This window comes from Mauremys reevesii, linkage group 7 (assembly GCF_016161935.1).
Source record: "Mauremys reevesii isolate NIE-2019 linkage group 7, ASM1616193v1, whole genome shotgun sequence".
Classification (NCBI taxonomy): Eukaryota; Metazoa; Chordata; order Testudines; family Geoemydidae; genus Mauremys; species Mauremys reevesii.
The window spans coordinates 68,164,791-68,180,610 of record NC_052629.1 but is presented as its reverse complement, the minus strand read 5'-3'; the positions used below and the strand labels follow the sequence as shown (position 1 = coordinate 68,180,610).

The 15,820-nt window shown below is 41.1% G+C and overlaps 1 protein-coding gene across 4 annotated transcripts in view; it reads right to left on the bottom strand.

Moving 5' to 3' along the window:
* Positions 1 to 15,820, bottom strand: part of MARCHF8 (membrane associated ring-CH-type finger 8) — a 177,292-nt gene that overhangs the window by 134,657 nt on the left and 26,815 nt on the right. For 2 of the 4 annotated variants that reach the window (XM_039481512.1, XM_039481514.1), the window contains exon 2: positions 6,332 to 6,516. In XM_039481512.1, coding sequence (XP_039337446.1) covers positions 6,332 to 6,433 — 102 coding nt within the window. In that variant the 5' untranslated portion in view covers positions 6,434 to 6,516. Of the gene's footprint in view, positions 1 to 6,331; positions 6,517 to 15,820 lie in introns of those variants that run through there. The other 2 variants (XM_039481511.1, XM_039481513.1) reach the window with 2 other exon arrangements.

The following is a 15,820-nucleotide window of genomic DNA, read 5'->3' as shown; positions in this document are numbered from 1 at the left end:
TAACACTAATTAGAACACTAAACTAAACAACAACAAAACACATTGAGGCACGCACGAGGCAGACATGCTAGATCTCTCTACTGCCTTGGCTTGAGACAGAAAGAACTGCGGGCAATTCGCCTGTATAGCCCTATATACCCTTGGTTCATATAGGGCACATGCACAAGCTGAACAAACACACTGCTGATGGAGAATCTATGCTCAAGGGCTCAAGAAGCGCATGCACACCTGAAATAACTTGAAGCGGAGCACCCATGGGATACTACTCAAAGAACTACCAGCAGGTCCTGCAGGGCCTTGCTCCTTTGGACTCTTTTCGTTAAGTGATTGACTGTATGGATCCTAGGGGCCATGCCCCAAACTGAAGAGACATAGGTAGGAGGTAAGTAGCCATGGGCAGCAGACTTAGATTCACTGCAGGGAGGACTCTGCTGTTGGTTGCTCTGCACAGGGCCATGGTCTGGGTCCCAGCGGAGATATTGGGGCCTGGCTCCTCCTATCATACCCTCTTAAGGGCAAAGCCTAGATACGGGTGGAGAGGAGATGATTCCTATCTTAGGGTCAGGAAGAGGGACCTCTACCACCCTGACACAGAGACAAGGTCTCAGAAGTTGGGTGTACTAACTAATATGCCGCCCAGCCATCTGAGCACCCTGTCACAGTGTCCAATCACTACTCTTCAAATTTGCCCAATTTTCTCTCTCTCCAGTTAATATATTCCAAAACAAAACTGGTATTTAGAATACATTATGCTGCAGTGTGGTCAAGTGGACAGAGCACAGGACTGGGACTCAGAATACTAGGGTTTTATTCCCAGCTCTGCCATTGGCCTGCTGGGTAACCTTGGACAACTTACTTCACCTTCGTTCCTCAGTTTCCCCGTAGGATACTCATACTTACCTTCTTTTAAAGCACTTTGCAATGTGCTGATTAAAAGCACTATATAAGAGCGAGCTGTTATTATTGTATCATCATCATGGGATGGTTCTGTATTTTTAAGTCTTAGGCTTAGGTCATAATAGCTACTTCTAAGGTTTTGGCAGCCTGCTTGGTAAGCCAACCTGCTTCCCAGCAGGATCCCACAGGATACTCAGATATGACTGATTCTTATGACCTATATCCTTGGTCTAAAAAGGAGAATTTTTTTTTTAAAAAGTGAAAAGACAAACCAACCAATAAAAAATACCCCATGGAAGCCCCAGCATTAGCACATCTAAACATGGAAATGCTCTAAACACCATATCTAACTAATGATGAGGGAATCGCAAAAGGTTTACAGACTGGATGCTTATCTGAATCAATGGAGAACCTAATCGTGGCATGTGAGACACCAAAACAAACAAAACCCCTCACCAAAGAAATCCAACAAGCTTTTTTCTAACCTGGCCCCTTGAGGCATGTTCAGTCAATCATAGAAACAGAACCAATACCATGTGATTTGTTGTGACCAATCACAACCAATCTATTCAGCTCAAACTTTGAACAGAGTATGCAAAAAAAAATGCCCATTGTGTTTTTGCACCTTGAAAAGGATTTAGAGTTTTTTTTTAAACTGCACAGATATTTTAAAAATACATTTTGACATAAAATAACTCTCATGACAAACAACTGACCCAGTTCAACATAGTCTTGAAAAAGTCCTACTACTGATTTTTCTTCTAAAAACTAAAATCTGACTTTGCAGAAGGACATGGTGGAGAGCTAAAATCAGACTATATAACTGGATATAAATGAAAAGGCCGTGGGACAGCGTTTCTCAAACTGTGACCGGCAAAAGACTGCTAAGCAGGAAGAAATGTATGCAGTGTAGTTGTAGCCATATTTAGCAAGATCTACACAGTATACTTAAAAATTCACATAATCATCATTACACCATTCCTTTCATCTAGAGGAACTGGGGCACAGCATGCTTTATAGATTATTATTATTCACCATCTTTTACCCTCTGCTGTTGAGCAATGTTTCTAGGGCTCTGGAGTGGCAACCCCACCCTAGAGAAGGCTGTTTCAAATGTACATGGAGGGGTTTGTCATAAAAACTCAAACATGTCAACGCAGCATACAACTGCCAGCAGTGTTACTTATCAGTTCAGGACCTACCTAAATCCCCGTTCTCAGACCTGAGGGGAACGGGGATTTAGGTATGTACAATGCAATTACTGAAGCTGAAATTCGGCCAGCACAAAGAAGGTTTACACCTTTGCTTTTGTGCTAAGTGAAATGGGATCTTTAAAGACCTCAATTGCTCAGGTGTTTAGTTTTGCACCTCATCTGAAAGATGAGATTCCAACAGTTCAATATCTCTTACCCCATACTTGGCACACAAAACATAGACTGAGAAGACAGAGTATTACTATCCACCCAGTTAGCAACACCATTTCCAGCAAGATTTCCTTGGAGGCCTCCTATATAAGTACTGACTAGACCCAACCCCGCTTCACTTTCCAAAATTAAGTCATAAAGTTGTCTTTGAAAACAAGAGAACCTTGGCTGGAATTTTCAGAATGAACAAAGATCCTTAAAAAATAAAATGGGTATTACCTGGGGAACTTCATCTATAATAGCAGCATTTCGAAGTGCTGGCACAAATAGGTGTACAACAGTCCACTTCAGCTAGTGAGGAGGGAAAACACATACAGAGCAACATCTCAACCACACCTCAGCAGCAAGATTGCAATTCCTAAACTCCAACCCATGTCTACATACCTGAATAATTCTGGTATGTTCAAACAGCTATTGCCATTACTGATTTCATACAGGTTTTTATAGTACCTTGTCATAAACAGATAGTTAAGGGTTAATGTCTCTTTTACCTGTAAAGGGTTAAGAAGCTCAGTAAACCTGGCTGACACCTGACCAGAGGACCAATAGGGGGACAAGATACTTTCAAATCTTGGTGGAGGGAAGTCTTTTGTTTGTGCTCTTTGTTTGGGGGTTGTTCGTTCTCGGGACTGAGAGGGACCAGACATCAATCCAGGCTCTCCAGATCTTTCTGAATCAGTCTTATGTTTCAAACTTGTAAGTAGCACAGGCAAGGCGTGTTAGTCTTATGTTTGTTTTCTCAATCTGTAAATGTTCCTTTTGCTGAGAGGATTTTACCTCTGTTTGCTGTAACTTTGAACTTGAGGCTACAGGGGGTTTTCTCTGGGCTATATAAATCTAAGTACCCTGTAAAGTATTTTCCATCCTGATTTTACAGAGATGATTTTTATCTTTCTTTTTCTTTAATGAAAAGCTTTCTTTTTTAAGAACCTATTGATTTTTCTTTGTTTTAAGATCCAGGGAATTGGGTCTGAACTCACCAGGAGTTGGTGGGGGAAAGGAGAGGGGAATGGTTAATTTCTCCTTGTTGTAAGATCCAAGGGGTTTGGATCTGTGTTCCCCAGGGAAGGTTTTGGGGGGACAGGGAGTGTGCCAGACACTGATTTCTGGCTGGTGGCAGCGTTACCAGATCTAAGCTAGGAATTAAGCTTAGAAGGGTCCATGCAGGTCCCCACATCTGTACCCTAAAGTTCAGAGTGGGGGAAAAAAACCTTGGCATATCTTATGAACAATGTAGTGACCATTCCTCAACTCAGATCTGTAGGAATCTATTCCAAGTGAAGGATCAGTAAGACGCTAATGATGTTTATTAATAGCCCTTAAAGCTAATAGTTCATCTCAGTTAAACATAAGAATAATAATCTCTTTATGGCCTTTCCTGTAAAAACAGCTGATGTTTAACAGAAAAGACTATTGTGAAATAGTTTTCAGTTAAATTAAATCTTGAAAATCACATTAACAAGCATCATAATCTACTCAATTCCCCAGTAATATGTATTAAACACATTACTGACTTCTAAGGATTTAAAGCAGATATGTTGGACAAAAGCCTTTTACCAGCCTTTCAACAAACTCTGTAAAAGGGAGTTTTGTCACTAACTTCCCCAGTTGCAGGCCTTGAATCCACATATACAGAGGAACTACACTTCAGCCAGTTCCAAAAAAACCTTCTGTAAAGATCCAAAAGGATCTCGCTCTGCTTTCCACCATCCATTGAGCTCTAACTCCAAAGCATTAGCCCAGAAAACTCACCCTATGACAAAGGAAGTTACTATTTTATTTTGAAAATTAAACAGGCACTGAGCTGGAGTAACAAAGCCACATCTTGACCTTGAGTACCAATGGCAGGATACAGGAAGCTGTGAGATTTCCAACTTGAAATGTTCTCTTCAGCATTTATATGGATAATTAAGGATATCCACAATTACATTAGCTAGGAGAACACAATCAGGGCATAAGCCAAACACTAACTACCAGGGGTTTGGAAGAAGCATCCATTAAAGGCATGCTAGTGCATAATTACAGGGTTTGAGTTATGAAGTCTAGAGTGTCTCTCTTTCCTCTGCAGTGGTTCACAGAATCCTTATTTTAAAGAAACAGATTTTTTTCTAGTCTAACTTTAATATCACATGCTCTTTTTAAACAAAGGTTCCAAGGCACTGTAACTCACCAATAAGTCAAAGAAAAAGTAATCAACCCTTCTGACTAAATATCATCAAGAAAATATATAGAAGGAGCTCTCTTAATATGGAAGTAGCAGAGCCTGCTGCCAAAGAGGAAAAACAGGTTTAGAAATAGACCTGGGACTCGCACTCCTGGGACTGCAAGAGGATAAACAGATCCTACAGGTATGCATCAGGCATGATCACAGCTAATTCGTATGACCTGCACTGAAGGGTCATCAATTCATACTTTGTTTTATGCCCTAGCAAACAAGCACTGACTCCTTATCTTCTAGGTTAGAGAGTGTGATGTTATACATGGAATAGGCTGATTCCATATGGAGGAGGAATGGAGTGAAAAGGTGTTCTGTGGTATCCTTCATTACAGAATAATCACCTACAGCTATAACTGGAAGAAATACCATGTGCTACAGGCAGCAAATGTGAGACTCTAGTCCACCTCCTAGGAGAGTATGTTCCACAACCAAGCAAGACTAGCTTCCAGCCTGGACCTACAAACAGAAAGTAGACTCACGCCACCCAACCACGATTGAGAGTTGCCCCCAAATGTTAAAGATGTTATTAAACATGTAGGGCAAAATTCAGAGGCAACAAACTATGGGGTAAGTTACCCATACTGAATTAGATAGTTAATATTTACTTATGGGCTAAGTAGATGTAATTCATACACCAAAGAGATGGAAGGGGGCAGAGGGGTTGTAGCAGAAGAGCATAAGAAGATAAGATGGAACAAAGAAAGCCGTGCCTTTCTTAAACCCTCTTGCTGGTTGCTCTTCCTGCTACAACCCTGCCCTTCTAGACCCTTGCCATGTAAATTATGCCCACATAACCAATTTGTAATTTACATCTGATCGAATTTGGCCTTTCGTGAACGTTTAATCCTAACCTGTGAAATTTCCATCTCCTAGGTTTGTTCCATTACATGAATGTTCTTTTGATCTGTTTTTTTGTGACAGTAAAAAAGTTTAAAAACACCTAGGAATGCTTTGAAATTCGCAGATGACCCAAAATGCAAACATACTGTACATTTTGGACTATAATATTGATACGTAATAAAATCTTTGGCTTGGATGGAGGCACAGTATGGACTAAACAGAACTGTTGTGTATGGCACAAGCACATGATACGCTAGAAAAGAAAGACTGTCAAGTGGTTCAGTCATTAGAATCCAATCAGTCTCCTACTTTTTTGGTGTTATGTTTCACTCTGCACAAAGAAAAACAGATGCTTTAAATCTTATTTTTCTGCAGATCACAAGAAGAAAACAATAAAAGAACAAAAGTGAAGTCTACAGGAGAGCGCCTAGGGTGTGTATCTCCCCATTGTGATAGTCCATTCTGTGCGGACTACAATATGATTGCCAATCAATGCCAAAAGCAGAGCCCATGAAGATTAAAGATGAAGTACACAAGAGTCAAAACACTCACTTAATTGCATACCCCCATCATACTATTTAGCACAAAAAATGAACAGCAGCAGAAGCTATCACTCTACAAGCTCACCAATAATAGCATCACACCCTGCACACATTACACCCTGCTGTCTTTAATTCTTATACAGAATGTATGGCTGAAATTTGTATTTTGCTGATGTTAGACCACAGTGATCCCCAGTCTTGTGTGGCCTATTGTTTAAATGATTAATACAACAATGAAGCAACAAAGGGGCCAGGAATTCCTTGTGCAGTCAATACCCACAATATTAATGGGAATTTTGGTGCAGAAAGTATGCAGAATCAGGCCCCATGTGGTAACTTGATTAAGCACTGTTGTTATTAGTCAGAAAGGGTTGGGATAATTTCCTATGAAAATAAGGTTCTGACATTACCTGTTCCTCTCTCTCTTTTTCTTTGGTCTTGCTCCTAGAGACTCTGGAAGAGGTGACATCCCGAGCTGGAATGACAGAGATCTGATGCAGTGGCATGTTCATCACACCGTCCTGTTTGGTCCTCTCATTTAAAGGAAGGAGTCTTTGATGCAGGCCTCATTTAGTGACATTGCCAGGCCTTGCACCTAAAGAAAGAATGAAAAGCATTAGCATTGTTTGAAATTAAATTATTCTGATGTATTTTTTAACCATCCAAGTTAAACAACAAATCAGACTAACACTTCACATCTGCTCTTTGGATAATAGAACAGAAGTAAGCTTTCGCACACTGGCTGGATCAGAAATTGAAACTCAGGCAGACACGTTCACACTTAGGACAGAGATTCCAATCTAGGGTTTTGGAGTTTTTCATGGGCAATCTTAATCTGGTATTTCCTAACTTCTGAGTGATTTACTTGGCTATCTTAATAATGTTGTCCAGTCTCCTTCAGGGCCAGCTCTGGGGTTTTTGCCGCCCCAAGCAGCAAATAAAATAAAATAAAATAAAGCCGCGATTGCTATCTGCGGGAGCTCTACCACTGCCGCTTCAGTCTTCGGTAGCAATTCGGCGGCTGGTCCTTTGCTCCGAGAGGGACTGACAGACCTGCTTGCGAATTGCCGCCGAAGAGTCGGAGTGCTGCCCCTCACCGTTGGCCGCCCCAAGCAGCTGCTTGCTGGGCTGGTCCCTGGAGCCAGCCCTGGTCTCCTTGCCCAGCCAGTCCCAGTTCCCCTTTCTGGCTCCCAGTCCCAGTCTTCTCCCTCAGACTCCTTATTCAATCTAAATCCCACGTCAGGCTCCTTGTCCTAGTCTCCCCCTCTTCCCGGCTCCTTGTTCTAGTCTCTTTACTCAGCGGTCCCAGTTCTCCCTTCACCCCTTGCTCCTTGTCAGATCTGTCTCCCATTCTCCTCCCCATCAGGTTCTTAGTCCCAGTCTCTTTGTCCAGCCAGTCCCCAGTTCCCACCCACCCTTCTTCCTAGCTCCTCAGCTGATCTCAGTATTTTCCCTCCCAGACAACTGGCTCCCAGTCATTGCCCTCTCAAAATCATTACTCTAAAGAAAGGGGCTTAAATCAGCTTAACTGCATCTCTCCGGGGTGTGGATTTTTCACTCCCCTGAGACATGTGGTTATGCCAATGTAACTTTTCAGTGTACAGCAGCCATAAGCATGCAAAGTTTTAGCCCACAATGTGAAATAAGATGTTATGACTGAAACTGTTTTGCAGATTTAACTATAATGAATGCAGAAGTTAATAGCAATTAAGGCGCTCGTACACTATGGTGATGAGTGCTGTATACAGAATAGAACTGAGCAAGTTGGTAGCCTCTGTCCAGTTCCTAATGGACAAAGCACCACATCTCAAAAACCACCACCACAATTGCTACCAAAGAGATCAAAACAGGAATGATCCATAGAGACTAAACTACCTTTCCACTACCTGAGGTGGTCACTCCAGATCAGGACTGTACACAGGGAAGGGAAGTCTGCACTGTCACTGCTTTTTTGGCACTTGCTGTGTAGATATGAAAGCAGGATTTCCATTTCCAGGGCTGTACTGAAATTCCCGTGCTAGAGCTGCTCAAAACATACCAATTCTTTTTCAGAGGAAATTACAAACAAAATTCTCCTGGAAGTTTCCCCATGAAGACATTTTTGGCTTTTTGATTGAAAAAAAAAATTGCAAATTTATACTTATCTAGATAGGTTTTCAAAAACCAATTGTGGGGTGTTGGTAAACATTTTCAATGTCTGAGAAAAACCAAGTAGGTGAGGTAATAGCTTTTATTATTGGTGGAAGAGACAAGCTTTGAAGCTTACACAAAGCTCTTCTTCAGTTTTAGTTTTCTCATCAGAAACACCTCCCCCTCCCGGAAAACATTGACCAATATGAAAAATCTCTATTGGTCAAAAAATCCATTTTTAAATTAAATTTATTATATATCTCAAACAGCTCTATCCAACAACTTTCATGTCCGCAAATTAAAAGAAACAAAAATGATTCATTTATACGGAAGTGAGCTTTGTAACTTCTCTGGGCATTTGTATAAATAATATTCATACATTAGCAGTGGGAAGAAATCTCTTGAAAGAGGAGTCAATAACAAAAATACTATGAAGCCTGATGATTGTTTTTTTTATTGCAGCAGTGCCTAGCACCCTGAGCCAGGAATCAGAAACCCATTGTGTTAAGGATGTATGTGTGTACAGTACATCTTTCCCTAGGCTAACTTTCAACCAAAACAAAGAGTTATCAGTATTACAAGTACACATTCAAGAGAGCAATAGTTTGCCTCATGTTTAGGATTCTAGAAACATGTATTGCCAAATTAGCAGTGTTGATCTGAAAAGCAAAAAGTAATTAGCAACACCTTTTATTAGATTAGCAAGTTTCTATTAAACCAATTTTTTTTAGAAATACTTCAGGTCACAGTGTATTTAGTTTGAACCTACCCTGCAACAAATTAAGCACAATCAATGGTATTTAAAGGAAGGGATTAGAGAGGAATTAACGCAACAGGGGCTGCATTAAATAAAAGACTACATGAATCAAGATATATTATGGAAACAAAAGAAAAAAATACAACTTTGGGTTTGTTTGTTTGTTTTTTTAACTCTGAGACAGCTGAAAATGGAGGCGTGCAGATAGAGGTCTAATATATTATAGAGTTCATCCACATGGAAGTGGTATAACCCAGCATGCAGTGTCTTTGCTTAACACATATTGTACAAATATATTATGAAATAATGTTTAATTGAACATTTTAAAGAAAGGCCAGGCTTCCAAGGACTTCTAATTCTGCATAAGCCTAATTCCGTTCCCACTAAAGTTAGCTGGAGCTTTGCCACTGACTAGAATGGGAGCAGGATCTGCCTTTAACCCTCACAAGGTCAGTGAAGGTAGTAAACTACTGCTGCATAATTTTATAGCTCTTTTCAGCTGTAAATCCCAAGGCACTACATAAAGGGATTGATGTCTCAATATCCTCATTTTACAGATGGAGAAACTGAGGTACAGAAAATGAATAGACTTAACCAAGGTCATACAACAAGCCAGTGGCAGAGCCAGGAACAGAACCCAAGTTTCTTATGGTCTAGCTGCTGGATTGTTCTGCCTGCCCACATATGGAGCCAGGTTGACGTCAATTGAGATAGCAGGTATACATCCGTATGAGACTCTGGCCCACAGCATATATAGAAGAATGCTAGCGATCATAAGGTATATCTCATCTCAAAAAAGATATACTGGCCCTAGAAAAGGTTCAGAAAAGGGCAACTAAAATGATTAGGGGTTTGGAGAGGGTCCCATATGAGGAAAGATTAAAGAGGCTAGGACTCTTCAGCTTGGAAAAAGAGGAGACTAAGGTGGGATATGATAGAGGTATATAAAATCATGAGTGATGTGGAGAAAGTGGAAAAGGAAAAGTTATTTACTTATTCCCATAATACAAGAACTAGGGGTCACCAAATGAAATTAATAGGCAGCAGGTTTAAAACAAATAAAAGGAAGTTCTTCTTCACGCAGTGCACAGTCAACTTGTGGAACTCCTTACCTGAGGAGGTTGTGAAGGCTAGGACTATAACAGCGTTTAAAAGAGAACTGGATAAATTCATGGTGGTTAAGTCCATAAATGGCTATTAGCCAGGATGGGTAAGGAATGGTGTCCCTAGCCTCTGTTTATCAGAGGATGGAGATGGATGGCAGGAGAGAGATCACTCTATCATTGCCTGTTAGGTTCACTCCCTCTGGGGCACCTGGCATTGGCCACTGTCGGTAGACAGGATACTGGGCTAGATGGACCTTTGGTCTGACCCGGTACGGTCGTTCTTATGTTCTTATATCAAACCACTGAAGGTAATACATGTATAGCATTTAGATGTCAAGCACATGGTGGAGAAAAAAAAAAGAAGCATCCTCTATGTTTATTCCTCTCATTTTCAGACAGGGTATTTCCTTTGTTGGAGAGGGTGTGGGGAGAAGGTGAGTGCATGTGGGACTTATCAGCAATAGTTAATCCAAGTCAGAGCACAAATAAAATGTGACGCATGCCCATGTGTATGACACAAACCTGTTTAGCCTCATTTTCCAAAAGGTGCCAGATGATAAAAGCCGGACAGTATATAACCAAAGGAGGAGTGAGACAAGAATATCAAAACTGCAATAAACAAACTAAGAGTGGAAGATATTTTTCCAAGTGTACAAAGGAAATGAAGCGTAATAGTTGATCTAGTAATGAAAATATGTACAGTAAATTGCCCTCCCTGTGCCATGAATGCTGAGGATTAGAGGGAGATCAGTGCTATACCTATCTCTAAAGGCAGGGCAGGCAGAATGTAGAGTAGACACTGCCCAGCTAGCATGGGTGTAAACAGCAGTATAGATGGTGAGGCATGATTTAGGTGGGTAGAGCAGAGTGCCCTACACGCCTGAACCCCCAGGATATATACACCCTACAGAAGCTCTCTACATGCAGTGCCTACCAGGTCAACATTGTTGTTTTTAGCAGCGTAGCGTCCAGCTGCTGGAGCCTTTCCCTCCACGCAATGAAAGGCTCCAGCAGCAAGGGGGAAGCAAGGAATGGTTCTGGCAGCATCCCCGACTGCCAGGGTCTTTCCCCCACTACTCACTGCTGCCAGAGCCTTTCACTGCAGAGTGTAGCTACACACCAGCACTGCAATGACAAGTGTGGACATAGCCTGCCTTTCCTAGTGGCATGCAGCTACTTGTGCAGTGCCTGTTCTCTACATGCCATCACGGTAAGTGTAGACATGGCCTAAGGGGGAGCCTGCAATTTACAGGCTGTTGAGCCTTACGGCTACACTGGGAACAACAGAAGAGAGTTAAAAAGCACCTAGTTTCTATCAGGTTATACTAACCAAGCCAGACCTGCTTCTCTATAGGCACATAACACATCTGCGACGGCTTGTGTTAGAATTCTTCAAAAGAGTTAAACTAGTAGCTCTAATCCAATTAGATTTTCAGAAAGCGTGCAATATGGTCTCACCCTCATGCGGCTGCTAAGGAAACCTAGTAGCCGCTGTGTGAGAGAGAAAAGCTTGTCATGGATTAAAGGCATGGCTAGAAAAACGTAGGAATAGCGAATGACTCAAACTGGTAGGTCAAACAATACATTCTCCTAGGGCTCAGTGCTGGAGCCACTATTTCATCCTCAAACTGACATATCACTAGCTCTACCGCAGTAATTAAATGGTAACCTTACTAGAAGTGATTCATTGACTCGTACAAAAACTACAGACACCTGAGGCTAGTAGAAAGGCACCACCACCTGATGGGAAATGTGATCTCAATCCAGATCCAAATGCATGGATGTCCACATTAAAATCAAACAATCCAAATTCCTACCATCACAGCTGGCACCAATGTGGCCCCTTTGGTGGCAGCCTCATTACAGAAGTCAAGGGCTGACTAGGCCCTGGGTACTGGATTGCAATTCTCACCCCAGAGGCAATTCCTCCAGATCATGGATGAGGCACAATGCCAGGGCTGTGACTGGGGAAGCTTGAATTTCCACTGCCCATGCTGTACCCATTATGGCTTTGTCTACACTGGATTCTATTCTTCTAAAAATTCCCACCATCAAAGCTACAACAGTCAATGGTGCAATTGCTACTGTAGAGAGCATGCCAGCAACTGTCAGGGTTTCAACAGCACTGGAGTGAAATCCTGATTCCACTAAAGTTCATAGGAATTTTGCCATTGATTTCAATGGAACCAAGACCTGCTCTGAGGTTTAACAGTTGTTAAAATGTCAGCAGTCGTTTGGAGCCTTAGCTACATTACTGCTCCAATTAGGCTACCACTGGTAGAACTGCACTAGCGATAGCAATGAAGAGAAATTTTAGGGGAAGAGAGAATACCGTAGATGCAGCCACCTTGTAATGACAGCAGATTTCACTCATGGGTGCAAGAGTGAGAATCTATTATAATAATGCATACATCAGTGTTCGACAACCTGTGGGACCTCACAGGTGGACACAGTAAATCCCTGCTTCAAATACTGTTGGCTAACATGTATGCAATTGGGGGCATAGGCTCCTCTTTCTAGCAGTGCTTCTGAAACATGTGGTTTAGCAATCTGTATGCAACAAGGAGGGAAGCTGAAGCAGGAGCAGCAGTGAGATTGCCTTTAAGCCCTGTGTCCATTTGAGGAGCCAATCTCTTAGGCCAAATCACTTAACTTCTCTGTCTCTCAGTTTCTCCATCTACAAAATGGGGACAATATGGACTTACACCACGAATCACCTGAGAGTATGCCATAAGAAAAGCTTATAACTAAATAGACTTTCAGGCCTGTTGATCTGAAGTGCCAGTTTGAAGGCCAAGCTCCTTTTTGCCAAGAATCCCTTCACAGGCCTGGGTGAGTATAGTACTTCAAAAAGACAATGGCTTCCTTTAAAAGATGATAAAAAGAGGTGTGTTAACTAATGAGATCCAGTTTCAGGTAAAGATGTACAACGTAAACTAAGCTCTCTGAATAGGCAATTTAAATACTACAAACAACACACCACCACATTCTCCTACTATGTGACACATTTCCATTGATGGCATTGACACTGTAGTAGCATTGTCAGCAGATTTACACAGATACTTCCAATTTAAAGGCACACTGGTCAAAATGTGCAGGGAGTGTAATATATCTGTATATTTTTTAACTGCTCTTACAGTGAAGGTCCACGGAAATATTTTCAGTACCGTTTTTCCCTTGAATTCAAATGAAAACTTTTAATTCCAAAGGAAATATTTTTTCCACACAATGCACAACTGGCCTGTGGAACTCATTGTCACAACATATAATTGAGGTCAAGAGTTTAGAAGGATTAAAAATAAAAGGGCCAGGCTTTACAAAAGTAAGCATTAAAAACTATTTTAAAACCTTAATTTTGTAAGAGCTGTAAACCGCCATGTTTCAGGACATGACTGCTTCCAACTAATAGGGATTAGGAAGCAACAGAGTCTCGTAGCATCTTATTGACTAACAGATGTACTGGAGCATAAGCTTTCATGGGTGAATACCCACTTCATCAGGGATTAGGAAGAAATTTCTCCTATGCGGAGTTTATTCCATAATTGCCTACTGCAGGGTTTGTTGCACCTTCCTTCAGCACATCTAGCATTGGCTAGCTTTGGGGTGCAGCATACTGCACTAGATGGACCACCGGTCTGATCTGGTATGGCAATTCTTATGGGATTATTTCCAACAAATAAACATTCTCCTGCAGTGTTTGCAATCTGATTATCGCAGCACTGTATTCCTGCATGAAAATGCGAGAGTGAATGTGACTTAAAACTAGTCAAATTTCATTTAAAAAGAACAACATAAACTGTGGTAAGTAAATTAGACTTTTTAAAAACCTGTTTGAATAAATGTAATGTGTTGCATAACAAAAGGAAAGATATGTGATTTATTTTATTTTAGGTGACAGTGTCCCTCAAATGCATTCAGTGACATAGCCATGGGCAGTGATCTTGCCAAATTTCACTTGTTAAGCAGGACGAACCCTGGTCAATACTTGGATGGGAGACTCCCAGCGAGCCCCCAGCCTGCTAAAGAAATAGGTGAAGGATTCAGCAACTGGCATCCCTCCTTCTCAGTCAGAAGTGAATCAAACTGTCAACATAGTGTTCGGTGGCACTGTTCTAGTGAAGGTGTTGATGTGAAATCTTGAGCACTTGTGAGTGTTTGGAGTCGCCTGACATTTTCCAGGGGAACAGAGTGACCTGGCCACGTTCCTGCTTGGGTTGTTACTTTGCTTACCTACTTTGCAGTTTCAACTCAATAAGATATTTGCCTACTTTCTATAGGCTACAAATGCAACTTACGCTGCCATACCAAACTCTACTAGTTAGTTCTTGTACCAGTTTGCATTTTTTATTTGTTTTGAGCGTCTCAGAACTCCTCCCCCAGTAATGTAGCTTAAATAATCTTTTCTGGAGATAACAGATTTGCATTCTCAAAAAGAGGATCTTGCATCTACATTTTATTTTGTTTTATTGTAGCTTAATCAGTATATCATTAGCAGCACAGTTAAAGGCTTATTATCAAAGCTCAGGGGCCCATCATCCAGTTGCAAACATGAAAATAAATCTATTTTCCATTCCAGAAGTTTAAAATTAGGAAAAAAAAGAAAAGAAAACACTTTTCTCTCTCTCTCTCTCTCTACCCCACTCTGCCTATGGTGGTGTTTCTATTTACTGTAAATGGCCAAGAGCTGAGTGATCCAGATTCTGTTGTGCTAATCTGGAGTAGTGCAACTGAAGGTTTGTGGCGTTAAAGTGGTGTAAATCCAGATTAAACAGAACACGTACCATTCATACAGTACTAGTGCAGTCAAAACTTTGCAGCTTGTTGATATTAATTTTTCTCAGTTCCCCTTTTTTTCCCCACTTGCTACTAGCCTAAAAATAAAAGTTTCCTTGCAAGAGTGATAATGTTTTTCTTCGAACAATTTTAAGGAGCAATTAGGAACAATGACATCAACTCTGCCACTATTATATGGGTATGGACTACATGTCATATATATAAGTAGATATTGAGACACTAGAGAACTCACCAGAGATGTCTGCCAACCTAAATGATTCTATTCAAAGCTGGAGTGTTAGACAAAACTGTTTGTTAGAAAACAAATACTGCTTATCCATTTGCACTATAGCATTGTTAAACTATGGGCCCAAATCTCGGAGCACTCAGCTCCACCTGAATTCAACTTCATAGAATCAGGCTCTGTGTTTGCTTAAACAACAGCCCCCATCAAATCAGTTGTTCAGAGTTCTAATAACAAAGAAATAAAGGAGGCATTATGGTCCCTTAGGTTTACACATTATTTGTTTTATAAAGTCACTAATTGCAACTGTACTATATAATGAACAGAGCAGTGATCATTATTGAGATCACCCACAATGTACTAACTAAGCACTGTCCTTACCCCCCCCACACAATTCTCTACCTCAGTGAGCATCAGTTCACTCAAGATAATTGTACTCTGCTGGGATAATACACATTTCCAGATGTCCCTCTGTACTTATTTATAGGACAGCTTTTATTAATACTAAAAATGATCTCTCAAAAATAGCCTGGTACAGTCTAACTCAGAAGCAAGAGGAAATTCAGAGGTAAGGTTGAAATTCCATTCTCAGCAGACCTTGCTGTATCAGGAATTTCTAACAGACACTCAGAGTGGGTCTTAGACAGAATAATGTTCTGACACCCACACATACATTTTGGTTTTTATGCCAGTCAGCAGCTCTCTACCTGCTCCACATGATTTTGGAATCCATCTTCAAAGGGCACTGCTTGCTCCATCACCTGGACTCCCATCACTGCATCTCCACTTTTCACCAAACTTACTTTGTCAGTGCCATGAGATGCTCCTGAATAAGTGACTCTGACATATGAATCATGCAAAATCCATTCTAAATGTTGCTCTCAACAGG